The 15,580-nt window shown below is 45.2% G+C and overlaps 1 protein-coding gene across 4 annotated transcripts in view; it reads left to right on the forward strand.

Annotated features, from left to right (window-relative positions):
* KLHL3 (kelch-like family member 3) overlaps positions 1-15,580 on the forward strand; it is a 126,956-nt gene that overhangs the window by 43,026 nt on the left and 68,350 nt on the right. For 3 of the 4 annotated variants that reach the window (XM_010844473.1, XM_010844472.1, XM_010844474.1), the window contains exon 5: positions 9,757-9,919. In XM_010844473.1, coding sequence (XP_010842775.1) covers positions 9,757-9,919 — 163 coding nt within the window. Of the gene's footprint in view, positions 1-4,483; positions 5,862-9,756; positions 9,920-15,580 lie in introns of those variants that run through there. The other variant, XM_010844475.1, reaches the window with a different exon arrangement.

Here is a 15,580-nt window from a genome sequence, read left to right on the forward strand (position 1 = left end):
CCATTTACATCATCATTTCCTTTAACCCTCACAACAATTCAGTTGGTAACTGTAGAGGAAACTGAAGCTTCAAAGAGAGTGGGTGACTTGTCCTGAGATACGTGGCCAGGGTGAACGACCCTCATATCCTGCCTGCCTGACCATGGGACCCATGTTTTTAACCACCAGGCCATAATCCCTCAGAATGAGCTTGAGCCCCAGAGCAGAAAGTCTTTAACTCATGCTGGTTCAAACTCTTGGAGTCTGGGTGACCCTTCTTCTCCCCAGTCATCATCTCATCTCGGGGATTTTGAGTATCAGCTTGTGAGGCTGTTTAAAGTTTTTCTCATGTCAGTGTTAGTCAATGAAATGCCTCTGAGCCCATGGAGGTGCCAAGCACCAGCCTTGAGTGTCAGCAGGGGTGTGTGGCTGTGAGGTGGATTGTCTGTGCCTCTGCCTCCTTTTGCCGACCTGGTCTCTTTCTCAGCCATCTGGAGTCTAGAAAAGAGGAATCAGCAAAGACACTGCTTCACCCAAAGGTGTGTGTCCTTTCTATGGGGTGTAAGACATCAGTGTCGTGGCACTGAAGGTGGGATGGTGGAGGGTGTGGCCCACTCTGGAAGCTTGTGAACAACCAGGTCAAATGCAGACACAAGATGTGCTATTTCTTATCATTAAGGATCTTGATATTAAAATAATGGAAATTATATGGGATATGAAAGGTTTTTCTTCCTTTTTTTGTTTTTTTAAAGCAAAATTCTACCTTATTTATTGTGAGAGAGATAAATTAAACTATATGAGATGATGAGAGATATGCAAAGTACCACGATATATTTCTCTTATTCAGAACACCATGCCCTTTTTAGGGTTGAGGTGTTTGGGAGGCCAAATTGGTAATTGTGTATTCATTCCATCTGGCCAGAATGTTTGAGGGCCTCTCATATGCCAGACACTTTGTTGGGCACTGTGTATGTACCAGTGAGCAGAGGTGATTCCATTGTCTCCTTTCATGGAATTTGTGTTCTAGGGTGAAGACAGACACTCATCAAATAGGCACACAAGTAATGTTTATGTATAAATTGTGGTAAGTCCTTTGAAGGAGAGGAACAATTTGAATGAAGTGGGGAATCTAGGAAGGGCTCTTTCATGAGATAAGATTTGAGCTGAGGACTGAAGGATGGATAGAAGTTGGTTTCGTGTGGTAAATGGTACTCTGGTAGGGGTGTTAGGGTACCTGCAAACTGAGGGTCTGAGGCACCCTGCATTTGGACCTGTAGAGCCTGCCCAGGGTATAGCCTGTTTTTGTCTCTGGTTCCTAGACAGACTTTTGGGTGGTATAGTTTCTACAGTGATCTAGTCTAATCCTTCCTCGCCCTTTTAAAACTGAAATTTCTTTTATGCACAGTAAAATGCATAGCCATTGCATTATTTCTGGTCTTTCCCATCCAGAGTGGAGTGGGCAATGCCATGGTTACATACTAGGTCAAGCAGCAGAATTTAAGCAGCTGAATAACTTTTGGGCAGTAACAACAAGTGCAAAGTAATTTAGTATAAAATATGTATAGGGTATGTGTGGAAAAAAATTTTTTTAAATGGGTGATAGTTATATGAAATCACCATGTCTTTTAAATTCATTTAGATGCTTTTGAGACTAATATAAATATTGAGATTTACAAAATGCAGGAAATTATATCCTTTGCAACTTTAATGAAAAATGCTAGATGTCAACCTAAAAAAAGTGTAGGGGTTAAATATATATTTTTTAAATCTTGTATTAGAGATACTATAAACATGAAAGTGATAGAAGAATGTGCAGAAAAGAGATAAACATAGCAAGCCTGCTTGCTTTCTTCAGAAAGGCTTGCTTACAAGGTCAGTCTTCATCTGGAGTCTGGCAACTTGGATTTTGAGAGAGTTCCCACTCCTCTAGTGATAATGGTAGTAGCTTGCACTGCTTAAACTGTTTGTACAAGCAATATGGTTTATGCCGATCACCTGCTTTCCTTCTGAGAGTTTGGAATTTCAGTCCACGCTAGGCAGAAGGTGCCTGTGTAACTGACACCTGACACACGTCTTGGCCTTTCAGAGTCAGGCTAGCTTTCCTGGTTGGTAATGTTTTGCACATGTTGTCACTGTTCATTGCTGGAGGGATTAAGTGCGTTCTCTGTGACTCCATTCGCAGAGGACTCCTGGAAGCTTGTGGCTATTGTTCTCCAAAATTTGCCCCATGTACCTTTTCCCTTTGCTGATTTTGCTTTGTATCCTTTCAAGGTAATAAATCTTAGCTGTACTTATAGTGAGGAAAACTAGAGCTTCTCTGACACCCCCACTAACATTCTGCCTCAAGGATCAGTTTTCTCATTTGTAAAACAGGAATCATAATAGTGCCCATTCTGTTGGGTGGTCATGAGTTAGACTGCCTGCCTTTAAATCCCGGCTCCACCATTTTCTAGCTGTGTGATCCCAGGCAAGGTACAAGAACACTGTGCCTCAGTGTTCTTGTCTGTCTCATGGGCATAATAATAGCGCTTAACCTCTTAGGGTTGGCGTGAGCATTAAATGAATTACTATAGGTAAAGAACTTAGAGGAGTGTGCCACAGACAGGGTAGGCACAGAGAGCACTGTGAACACAGAAGCGTTTTCACCAAGGGGCACATGTCTGAAGGTGGAGACAGGTGGCCAGGCAAATGGGTGCCCTCCATTGTGGTAGGGGCCAGAGTGGAGGTACCCAGGAAGCAGAGAATGTTCATCATCACCTTGATGAGGGTGGTTAAGGGCAGACCTCACTGAGGATGCATGGTGTGGACTGGGTGTTGAAGGAAAGTCTTGGAGGTCAGGCCTGCCTCCTCTTCTGCCTGTCTGTGACCCCGCTGGCCTGTGAGCCCCTGGAGGGACCTGCTGCGTTCAGTATTATCTGGGAGTGAGGAGAGGCTGCATGTGCAGGGACTCCCCTGGGAAGCACAATGTGGAATAAAACTCTGCAAAGCACAACGTGGAATAAAACTCTGCAGTTTGGAATCAATCATATATGTGAACTATTTTCCTTTTTTTCCCTTAACTTTATGGTTTGGTCAGGGATGACCTTGGGGGAAAACCAAAACTGGTTAAGAGAAAGTTTTAGATCAACATGTGGCTGCTTCTTCCTGCTGTGATGTATGTATCTGCTGAGAGTTGCTCACAAGCTGTCTATGAAGACAGTATGTGTGAGGATTCATTGCACTGAGGATGTGTACACAGAGGTTCCTGGGAAAACAAGGGTTAGAGACTTGGGGCTTGGTTAAATGGCTGGGAGATTATGCCCTGCTTCTCTTTCCAGCCACACATACCTTGGAAAGACTGAACTGCCCTTCTACAGTGGAGGCAACAATTCGTAACTGATTCTTATTAATACTCACTGTAAGCAAAGCACGTGTTGATCACTTCACATGCATTATTTCGTTATTGTAACCACTCCTGGAAGGTTCTACTATGATTCTTCTCTTACAGTTGAAGGAACTGATGTTGCAACGAGTGAAGTGTACATCACCCATGGTCACACAGGTAGTTAGTGGTGGAGTTGGGATTTGAATCCAGCTCTCTCTAACTTGCTGTGCCCTGTTGATGTGATCAATTCGAATTTCTTATGAAGTGGATGATCAGAATCTTGACTTCAGCTTGTATTAATGAATAATAAAAACCAGTGTAACTAAGGATTCCCTATGCACCAAACACTGTGTTACTTGCTTTAAATGTATTATTTCATTTGAGTCCAATGACAAGCCTTTAAGGCAGTACTATTATTACACCTTTATGGCAGAAAGTGAAGAGGAACTAAAAAGCCTCTTGATGAAAGTAAAAGAGGACAGTGAAAAAGTTGGCTTAAAGCTCAACATTCAGAAAACGAAGATTATGGCATCAGGTCCCATCACTTCATGGGAAATAGATGGGGAACAGTGGAAACAGTGTCAGACTTTATATTTTGGGGCTTCAAAATCACTGCAGATGGTGATTGCAGCCATGAAATTAAAAGATGCTTACTCCTTGGAAGGAAAGTTATGACCAACCAAGATAGCATATTCAAAAGCAGAGACATTACTTTATCAACAAAGGTCCATCTAGTCAAGGCTATGGTGTTTCCAGTAGTCATGTATGGATGTGAAAGTTGGACTGTGAAGAAAGCTGAGCGCCAAAGAATTGATGCTTTTGAACTGTGGTGTTGGAGAAGACTCTTGAGAGTCCCTTGGACTGCAAGGAGATCCAACCAATCCATTCTAAAGGAGATGAGTCCTGGGTGTTCTTTGGAAGGACTGATGCTAAAGCTGAAACTCCAGTACTTTGGCTACCTCATGGGAAGAGTTGACTCATTGGAAAAGACTCTGATGCTGGGAGGGATTGGGGGCAGGAGGAGAAGGGGACGACAGAGGATGAGATGGCTGGATGGCATCACCAACTCGATGGACAAGAGTTTGGGTGAACTCCGGGAGTTAGTGATGGACAGGGAGACCTGGCGTGTTGCAATTCATGGGGTCGCAAAGAGTCGGACATGACTGAGTGACTGAAATGAACTGAACTGATTACTATCTTCATTTTACTGTTGAGGAGTCAGAGGCAGAGAGAGGTTAAGTAATTTGCCTTTAGTCACATGGCTGGTGAGTGGAGAAGTCAAAATTCTCAGTGACACTATACTTCCATAAAATTTTTTTTCTAAATATTCTAAGTGACACATTTAATCACAGTGTAGTTCTGCTAACTCTCCTGTATACCGCCCACACCCTTCTTCTTTCTCTCAGTAACTTTTTGTTTAGCACTGTTTCTGTGCCAGGACTCATGCCTGGTGCTGGCAGAGGCAGAACTTGCTGTGTGTGTGGGGGCAGAGGCCCTGGACACCCTTGTCACCTGGTCCTCTGACTGGTACCCTCCCTCCGTGCATGGCCCTGCTTCCCTGAAATTCCAGGAGTAGGTGCTTTCTGAGGCAGGGCATTTCCTTTTGTTTTTGTTAAAGGAAACAAACTCTGTGACGGGATATCCTCTGCTGGGTTTTCATGTTATCTGAGGGAGAGAAAAAAAAAACAACAGAGCCTTTGCATGAAAAATGGAGGGGAAGCCATTTGCAAGCTGGAGGGGAACCTGTAAACTCTTTGCTGAGGGTCATTCCAGGGCCTGTTTTCCCAGAACCAAAATGCTGAGACGGCGAGAGGCAAGCTGAAAGCTTTTAACCCAGGGTCATCTTCCCTTCCTGCAGTGGTTCCAGCCAACTTCTCCTTCTCAGGTCTTAGCCTCCTTCCGGGGGCCAAGCCACACAGCCCTAGCAGTTCCACCAGGACAGCTTGCTTCCAAGCTGAGGACTTGCGCTTGGCCTCTTGTTCCTAATCTTGTTACTGCTACCGCTTGAGGGAGTCGAGCTGCAGGCAAGAGAAGGGAAGAGTAAATCATTTTCCAGCCTTGGCTGTAGGAGAGGGAAGTAAAGACCACCTCCTGGATGTTTTTCACTCTTTGTAGCCTCTGAGAATCTGTGTTGCCTCTCCTTGTGTGCAGCCCCCAGAGCCCCACTGGACCAGGCCCCTATTTATCCCTGAGACTCAGCAATTGAGTAGTGATACAGCATTCTGACTCCCTTGGCTCTTCTTCATGCCTTCCTGTGTGAAGCAAGCAGTGGGAAGATCACAGCATAAGATCAAAGAGAGGGAAGGGGCAATTAGAGAAACCACCAGCCCTGCTCATTTTGGGATGTCAGCTTGGGAACACTTTAGAGCAGGAGTGGACCCAAGCAGGATGGGGGAAGCTCTGAAAGTTTTTGTCTGCCACGTGGGTTTTGTGAACAGTGAGGAAGTTGAAAGCTGTGTGGGTAGCTGTATCCAGGGAGGTTTTAAAAACTGAAAGTGTAATCTAAGGAGTGTGTTCAGTAAGTATTTATTATTTCATTTTTGGGGTAGTTGTCATGAGGTTGAAAATTTTAGCACCAAACTGTGCAACTGACTTTGTGGTAAAGAAGAGGGCAAGGGAGAGGGGGTGTGTGTCCCTGGCACGATAGCATTTTGGCTTGGCTGGGATGCAATCTCGGGGGTGGGGATTGGACTCTCAGAAATTCCTTTTCTGTGGTGCTAAAGGGCTGCTGTCCATTGCATCCTCTAATCACATCTGACCCTTGGGGGCTCCTGCACCCGAATAGGGTGTGTGCTGGACAGCATTGGATTACTCTTCCCCACCAGGGCTTCTCAGTGTAACTGAATACAAGTTCCTTGTTCCTGGGGTGAACAACTGTCCCAGTTTGTCCAGAATTGAGGGCTCTCCTGGGACACAGGATTTTGAGTCCTAGAACTGGCAAGGTCTCAGCAAACTGGGATGGTCGGTCAACTCATGGCCTGGCTTTAGGGTTTGTAGTTGGTGTTGGTTTAGGGCACGTGTTATGGAGGTCATGTGGGGAGTTTGGAACACAGCTTTCCTTTCCTGGTATGTATTCAGCAAGAATGGTTAATGGTTCTCCACTTTACTAGCAGGCCGAGACTAATCTGGTCCTGGAATCTGTTTGGCTAGGCTGAGCAAGCGCACAGGTTAATTGAGTTCCCCAGTTTATAGCTGCTTTGTGGGAATGGAGCTTAGGTGGTCAGATTTGGAGCCTGACTGTGTTCACTTACCGTCTCAAACTCTCCAGTGGGTGATCTTATCTTTTTCCTTCTCTGGAATGAATCAGTGGTTCAGAAAATACCAAGAATTTGATGGTAATATACAGTTGTCTTGCTGGTAGAAGAGAGAGGGGAGAGGAAGGAGAGAGATGTTTTCTAGAACTCAGCTGTCATGAGGGAGAGGTCTAATCTTGCAGGCAGGATGAACTTCCCTTTGAGAGTAGGCACATAGGTCTGGAGCGGGACCACTGATAGTAGAGGCTCTTGGTGGCATCTCTGTGTGAGCAGGAATGAGGAAGGGAGCCAACAACCCCAACTTTTGCACTGAAAGTCCTGTGTCCTGGGAAGTCTTTCGATCCTGGGCAAACCTGGATGGCTGGTTACTCTAGTGATGAGACAAGGCCCAAGAATGTGGCAGTGGGGCCGAGTTTTTAGCCTTAGCCCATGGAGGTGAGGAGAACTAGAGATGAGGTTCAGAGCTGTTTTCAGGGACAATCAGTCTCTAAAATTTAAATCACTCAAAAAAAAAAAAAAAGAAAAGAAAAAGATGTTTATAGTGCTCTGAGTCAAGAAATCAAATGCATCTGCAGCCCATGTATATCTTCCTGGGCAAGCCTGGGTGAATGCAAGCAGCTGGGGTCTGGCTGGCCTAGACACTCTCCCTGAGAGCCAGGGGAGCAGCTGAGATCAAGGACTCAGAACATGGGGGTTGTTTTGGGGTGAAATGAATGCTGGGGGCCCCAAGCAATGCAGTCTGAAGCCAAACTATTCACAGCTATCTGATTTTTTTTTTTTTTTTTTCCTTAAGTCACTCTCAGATTGTCTGTGCCTCCCACAGGGTAGGGGAGAGGAGGGGTAGCAAAGCTGGGTTGAGGAGGACTTTACTGACTACCCTGGTTTTTTGATCTGAGGGCAGGCTTCAGGAGCTGTGGCAAAGTACAAAGGAACTCGACCAGGGTTGATTGTCTGAGCACCCATCTGGCCTGTTCAAGCTGGTCTTCCCTGGCTTTTAGGAAAAACACATGCACACACACTCGAGCAGGAACTTGTTTCTGTCTCCCAGGGTACAGTATAAATACTCATGTGTCTCATGACCTTTCAAAAGGAACCTTAGCTCTCCTTTTGCTGAGAACCTTCCCCAAGATGTTCTTTACTATTTATCTGTTGGATGGGAGAGTAGAGTGTGTTTGTTTGAGTCCCAGTGGATTTGGGGATGATGCCCTCATTCCAGTAGATGCTAGAACAAGATCAGATTCCTGCTGAATCTTATAGGCTGGCACATAGGTGCTCAGTAATTAAATGGTGAATGAGGGTGTTAGCTATTCAGTAAATATCTTTCTGAGTAAAGATATTAACTAAAGGCTACAGGGCAGTGTTCTCAACTTGACTATACATTTACAAGCACCTAGGGAACTTCAGCAGTATCTCACTGTCCAGGCTACACCCCATTCCTATTGAGTTGGATCTTTGGTGGTGAGACCCAGGCATCAGTATTTTAAAACTTCTCCAGGGGATTCTAATATATAGCCATGTAGGAAATCAGTCGGTCTTAGCTTGGGCTGTCATAACAAAATACCACAGAGTGGGTGGCTTACACAACAGAAACTAATTTTCTCACAATGTTGTAGGTGCTAGATCTGGGTTCCAGCTGATTGAGTTTCTTGTGAGGGCTAGCTTACCAGTTTGCAGAAGGCCACCTTCTCCTTGTGTCCTTGCATGGTAGAGAGAGAGAACTCTGCTATTTATTTTTCTTCTTATAAGGGCCTTAGCCTCACTGTGAACTTCGAGATGTCCAAGCTGGATTTAGAAAAGGCAGAGGAACCAGTATCAAATTGCCAACATCCGTTGGATCATCAAAAAACAAGAGAGTTCCAGAAAAACATCTACTTCTGCTTTATTGAGTATGCCAAAGCCTTTGACTGTGTGGATCACAACAAACTGTAGAAAATTCTTCAAGAGATGGGAATACCAGACCACCTGACATGCCTGTTGAGAAATCTGTATGCAGGTCAGGAAGCAATAGTTAGAACTGGACATGGAACAGCAGAGTGTTTCCAAATTGGGAATGAAGTACATCAAGGTTGTATACTGTCACCCTGCTTGTTTAACTTATATGCAGAGTACATCATGAGAAATGCTGGGCTGGATGAAGCACAAGCTAGACTCAAGATTGCCGGGAGAAATATCAGTAACCTCTGATATGCAGATGACACCACCCTTATGACAGAAAGTGAAGAAGAACTAAAGAGCCTCTTGATGAAAGTGAAAGAGGAGAGTGAAAAAGTTGGCTTAACACTCAACATTCAGAAAACTAAGATCATGGCATCTGTCCCATCACTGCATGGCAAATAGATGGGGAAACAGTGAGAGACTTTATTTTTGGGGGCTGCAAAATCACTGCAGATGGTGACTGCAGCCATGAAATTAAAAGACATTTACTCCTTGGAAGAAAAGTTATGACCAACCTAGACAGCATGTTAAAAAGCAGAGATATTACTTTGCCAACAAAGGTCCATCTAGTCAAAGCTGTGGTTTTTCCAGTAGTCACGTATGGATGTGAGATATGGACTATAAAGAAAGCCGGGCACCCAAGAATTGATGCCTTTGAACTGTGGTGTTGGAGAAGACTCTTGAGAGTCCCTTGGATTTCAAGGAGATCCAACCAGTCCATCCTAAAGGAGATCAGTCCTGGGTGTTCATTGGAAGGACTGATGCTGAAGCTGAAACTCCAATACTTTGGCCACCTGATGCGAAGAATTGACTCATTGGAAAAGACCCTGATGCTGGGAAAGATTGAAGGCAGGAGGAGAAGGGGGCGACAAAGGATGAGATGGTTGGATGGCATCACCAGTTCAATGGATACGTGCTTGGGCAAACTCTGGGAGATGGTGAGGGACAGGGAAGCCTGATGTGCTGAAGTCCATGGGGTCATGAAGAGTTGGACACAACTTGGCAACCGAACAACAAAAAAGGGTCCATGCAGTGGAGAGTAGCGGAAACTCAGGCTGGGGTTGCCTCAAAGGCCAGGCTGGGAAGTTTGGACTTACTTGGGCAGGCAGTGGAGAGCCATGCAAAGGCCTTGAGCCTGGCCGTGGTCTGATTAGAGCACCGCTTTGGGGAGATGAGACCTTGGTGGTGGGATCCTGCTACTCAGAATGTCACCTTCTCTTCCAGGTGCTGCTCCCAGCTGCCAGCTTGCTACAGCTCATGGATGTTCGTCAGAACTGCTGTGACTTCCTGCAGTCTCAGTTGCATCCCACCAATTGCCTGGGCATCCGCGCCTTTGCAGACGTGCATACCTGCACCGACCTGCTGCAGCAGGCCAATGCTTACGCAGGTAATGGGGAACAATGTAGCTGCACCTTTCCAAGCCTGTGAATTTAATAACCTGGTCTGTGGTGGACTCCTCAAAGATTATGAGGCTAGTGTGTTCTACTGAGAAGCAGTTACGATTTAGTCAAGGAGATAAGACACAGGTGGAAAGATAATTAACAATAGGGGAGTTCAGCTCAGTGCCAAGTGGAATATGACTAATTGCCAGATGAAAAGTTCAGACAGTAATTTTCATGAGAGAAGAAGAAGGAGATCTGAGAAGACTTCGTGGGGGAAGAATAATTTCAACTAGGTCTTGAAATAATCTTTGTTTAGGAAAATTTCTATTTTGATCAAAGTGTTCTGTGAACACCATTTGAAAAGTCAAATAATGTTGCAAGTCTCATAATGATAAGAGTCTCCTGCTGTTTTTCCACCCCAAGTCTTGCTCTCTAGAGCCACTCACTTGCCTTTCTGAAAGAATTAAAATACAGGTGCTGATTCAGCCAAAAGTTGCTTCATCTGATATTTACCTCTCTTGCTGTAAATAAAATGTTATACAACTGGTTTGGGGTTTATTAGTTTTAGATGTTGTCTGTTGACTTCTCACAGAAGAATAACTGCACTTTCATAGAAGTCCCCTCATATACATTCACTGTTCCCCTCTCTTTATTCTTCTATATCATTTCTACAGTTGAGCTAAGTTATAATTGGTTTTTTATCAGAAAACTTTTGTTTTAATTAGTAAGGCAGTGAATAGATGCTTTTTCTTTTACACAGTATTATGATCACTAACTCTTATAAGACAGGTACACTGAACAGTCTTCTCAGTACATCAGATAACCTGTTGAGTCCATTTTATTTTTTTTGGAGACATTCTCCTCACTAGAGCCTATCATCCTGTGATTTTTTATAGGGAGTAGTGATTTGAGGATGAAGGTCATGAGTGACCTAGGAAACAGGTCTGGTCATATGAATTGATAGATCTAGTCATGGCCACCTCCTTCCCTTGCAGTAAAACCTCTCATTCTTCCCCTGCCCAAGTGCTGGCATGGCTGCTGTCTGTTCTGTCTCCTGTTCAGGAAGCCAATGTCTGGGAGTTAGCTGAGGGCCTGCTAGCTGCTCACATGCCAGCTCCCTGCATTGTGTTAGCCCCTTGGTCCACAAGTCAACAAGCATTTCTTCTGTTTTTCAGCATCCTCTTTTTGCTCTGATCAAGACCCCAGGAGCCTATACAGACTCTCACTTCTTGAGGTCTGTTTCTGAGGACACAAATAGGACCAGACGTTAGGATGTCAATAATGATGATTTTTGTGAAGGACATTCCCCAGTCTGCCTAATGCTGAGTTCTTCTGACTCTTTCTGACCGTAATCCTTGACTCTCCTGTTTCTCTGCTGTCCCTCCTGTGCCTGTATTACCTGGCTTGATACCCTACCTCCTTTCTGTTCTCAGGGAGTGGTCACTAGTCCAGCCTTCTCTAGTCTAGCCACTCTTGAGGGATGTGCACAGACTTTGCTTCAGCAAAAGCTGAAGGCTTAACTGAGGCTGAGGTCAGTGTGTGGACATCTGCTGGTGCAGAGGTGAAGGGAGAATGCTTAGATGCCAGGAGGTCTCTGTCTCACCTCCCCAGTCCTCTCTCTAGAGTGTGCATGCTTGCATCCATACACAGCACGTATCACACCCTTTTGTAGTTGGCTCATGAGGGCATCAGAGGTTTGGGCTGTGTATTGAACTCCCCACATTTAACAAAGGCTCCTAGGTCTTGTGTCCTGGCTTCCCTCCACTTTCAGAATCTTTGTTTTCTCCCTTGCCCTTCTCCCTGTCTGATGGTGAGACTCACCTGTGGGAGAGTGGGGAGGAGGTGGTTTGGAGCACGTTGTGGTTTTGGTGCTCCCTGATCCTGAGGGCATGGTGATGTGGTTCCGCAGCATCGTGGGTGTGTGCTCTACATGTGTGTGTGCAGTGTCATGGTGGATGACTCTCAGCTAGTGTTTACTGAGCTTTCACTTTGGGTCACATCCTAGACTAAGCATTTTATGTTCATTTAAAGCATACAGTAGCTGAGGAAAGTAAAGCGCAGAGGGGTGAAGTCATTTGTTGGGGTTAGTTAGAAGAGACAGAGACAGGATTCAAACCCAGACAGTGTTTACTCCAGAGCTATGTTTATAACTACTCTGTTCTGTGGCTTCCAGGCCCAGCTTGGACATAGGGTGGCCCTGTGAATCAGAAACTGTGGAGTGTTGGTGGCTAGAGCTGGCATTTTCCATCAGAAGTGTGAACCTCAAAGTCTGTGCCATGCAGTTACCAGATTCCAACAACCAGACATTGTAGACAGATGGCCAGCTGTCTCTGCTAGATGCGGGGTGTTTAGTCATCTTGGGGTGGGAAAGTGAGGCGTGGATGTCTTCTCTTCCATGTTGGGAAGCTGCCCCTCACGGCATGCGTGAGTCCTCCTCCTCCTCTGGCTCGGTCAGTGTGACTGCAGGCTGAGAGCCTCCTCCCTGTTGTGCAGGCCTTCCGGGGAACCTGGGACCTGCTCCAGGATAGCTTTCTTTGTAGCCCTCATCTGGGTGAAACTGGGAAGATAAAAATCATATTTTTAAGGTGGTGTGATAATACAGAGGTCATAAGACTATGATGAAGAGACATTAGAAGAAGCAGTGTGAAATTAAGACTTCACCTTGTGTGGTATATAGAGAAGAAAAACAAGGTTAATCTGTGCTTACTCCATTGCACTCAGCCACCGCTGTGGGCCTGCTTTGTGTCTTTGGTCTTGCACCCCCTGAACTTAGATGGAGCCTGGCGGCTCTGCCATTGCTGCCTCCTGAGACAGAGCTGCTGTCTCGCCCATTTAAGTGTGGGCATGTGGGTACTGACCAGAATCACACACACAAGGGGCAGTGTTGCCCCGTGTGGTTACAGGCTTCCATGGCCCCATGCCTTGAGTCAGGAGGTATCTGAGCCCACAGACTACAAGGAGACCCTCCAGATCAGGGATCACACCAGCCAACACTTTGGAGCTGAGTGACCCTAGGCCTGTTTGCTTTTCTCCCTGATGGGAGGTTGCTCCTCCTGCTTTGTTTTCAGCATGGTTTAGGGGATTGGGGTCGGTGTGGGAGGGACAGGTAGGAGAGCCTCCTGCAGAAGTAGGTGCCACCATAGGGCCATGCCCTGGATCCTCCCAGCTGTTCATGCCGTCTGTGGCAAGAGAGCCTCAGAGCCCCACGGGACCTGGTGGAGAGACGGGACTCCTCGGGTCAACACCACGATCCCTGCTGAAGACTGCATGCGCTTTGCGGGAGAAGGACCATTTCTGGAGCTTCTGATGGTGGCTCCTCTGTATACATATGCACAGCTGGGTATGTCTGCCTTCCACTTCTTCCCTATCTCTGGCCAGCTGGCCTCTGCCTTCGCCTGTCCACAACCCCAAACTGCCTCTGAATTCTGTTCGTGCTCCTTTTCTAAGATGAACTTTCTGTGCTTATTATTGTTGCTATCTTAATATACAACCATCTGTGATTATTGCAGGAAAGGCCCCACAATCCTATCCAGAGGGCGTCATGGGCAGCACCCTAGTGTACAGCTTCCCCTGTCTCTCATTCCACATATATATTTTCCAGCCCAAAAAATCTTAGCAGTATATTCTGAACATCTTTCCATGTTAGCAGGCATATTTCTATACCACTATTTTTAAAACTTTAGAGAATATATTCAATAAAAGCAACTTGTATCCATGATAAAAATTTCAAACAAGATCAAAGGTATGAAATACACAGTTGATCTCTCAGGTCCTCTCAAGGGAGCAGGGAACTGTCTTGGATATCCCTACAAGATATGTATATATTACACTTTTTAACTTACACAAATAGAAGACTTTTGTACTCATTATGCTTTTTTTTTTTAACCTAGTGCAATATCTTGAAGTTCTTTCCAGACTTTTGTGTATGGCTGTTCTTACTCTTTTTGTCTGCTGCATCATAGGGATGAACTATAATGAACTATAATTTAGTTAACCAGTCCTCTCTTAATGAACATTAATGTTACTAGTTTTTTTTTTTTTTTTTCTTTTACATCAAATGCTTTAACAGTAATTCTTGTACGTAATGTTTTGGAGTATACTCGCTGGTATGTAAGTAACCGTGAAATTGTGCTTGTAGAGTGCCGTCTTAGTATATAGCACAAAGTAGCTCGTAGACAGTACACATTAAAAGATACTGCCAAATTGCTGTCTAGAAAGAGTAACTATTTTTAAGGTTGACAACTGCCTTCTGATTAGTCTTCAGCCCCCCGGGGCGAAGGAGAGCACAGCGTGACTCTGGGGGCTGGAGTACCAGCTCTTTCCACCTAACTGCGTGGTTGATTTCCTGTTTGTAATGGGCCTGTCTCTTCTTCCTGTGGTAGTCCTTTCTGCTTCCTCTGGGTCCAGTTTCCCCCTTAGGGTTATGCCCCCATATTTTTGCTGTGATGTAAGTTATGCTGGGCTGGGGAAGGGTGAGTCCCGTAGTTAAAAGCTGACTGGGCCGGGGAAGACCCTTGCCCCCAGCTGCTGATGTCATAGTTCTTCTGAGTACGAGATAATTGGGAAAAGGACCCTCATATTTTGCATAGCCTGTTTCTTATATCTCACTGTTATTGTTTGCAGGGACTGCTTAATCTTTAACTTCAGAGGCATGGGCCAAGGTTTATGGGGATTTTGTTGTTTGGTAATTGGATGACCATGCCTGGGCCATGAGCAGAGCTAGTTGAGAGGGATATTAATGGGACCCTATTAATGAAATGGCAATTAAAATTCTTTGAACAATGTGTTTACATCAGCATGCCAAAGCTGAGCTGAAACCACCCAGCCATGGAATGGAAAAACCATTGAATTTCACATGTTTGTGGAGAGAAATGGCCTTTTTTCGATTGATTGAGGCATTTAAGACCATGGAATGAAGTGATTAAACTAAAGACAGCAAAAAACTTCGACAGAGCACTTGAAAAAACACAACCCTCTGACTTAGTGAGGGTTATCTGGTGAAATTGCTGCCTCCAGCTTGGCATCATAAGATAATGATGATGGTGATGGTCACGGTGGAAGTTTCTGCCATTTCTGAACACTTGCAAGGTACCAGGCAAGGTGCTACACAGTTCAAAACTGTAAGAGGTAGTTATTACTTTCTTAACTTACAGATGAAGAAACGAAACCTTGGAGAAGTTTAGTAACTTGCTCCAGATCACAGTTTGTGAGTGGCAATGCCAGGATTCACGAAGAGGCTGCCTGACTCCAGGGCCTGTGCTCTGATCCCACTGTTTTCACAACTCCACAGGCCAGTTCAGCCTCTCTGCCCATGGCCGCTGCCTCACTTCTGCCTCCCCTTGATTTTCTGCTTCTGCCTTGAAGGTGGCAAATGAAGCATTAGTGTGGTAGTTTTTATTGTTAGTTGTTCTCCTGGGAATTTTAGGAGACTTCCCTGTTCCTTCCATTCTCTGGAGAACAGGGAACTCTGTTGTTGAATCAACAACACTGATAACTGGGCAGTTTTGATACAGCCCTTTGCTCTGTGTGTATGATAGCAAGGGGAGGTACAGTACATACACTTCTGGAATTAAGTCAGCATGGCAAGAGAGCTCTTATCCCACCATCACAGGGAGAATGGAGGCAGTGAAAATTAGAGTCTGAGGGCTGGTGGTTGTAACCCTTGT

The sequence above is a fragment of the Bison bison genome, unplaced genomic scaffold, assembly GCF_000754665.1.
Source record: "Bison bison bison isolate TAMUID 2011002044 unplaced genomic scaffold, Bison_UMD1.0 scf7180017864203, whole genome shotgun sequence".
NCBI lineage: Eukaryota > Metazoa > Chordata > Mammalia > Artiodactyla > Bovidae > Bison > Bison bison.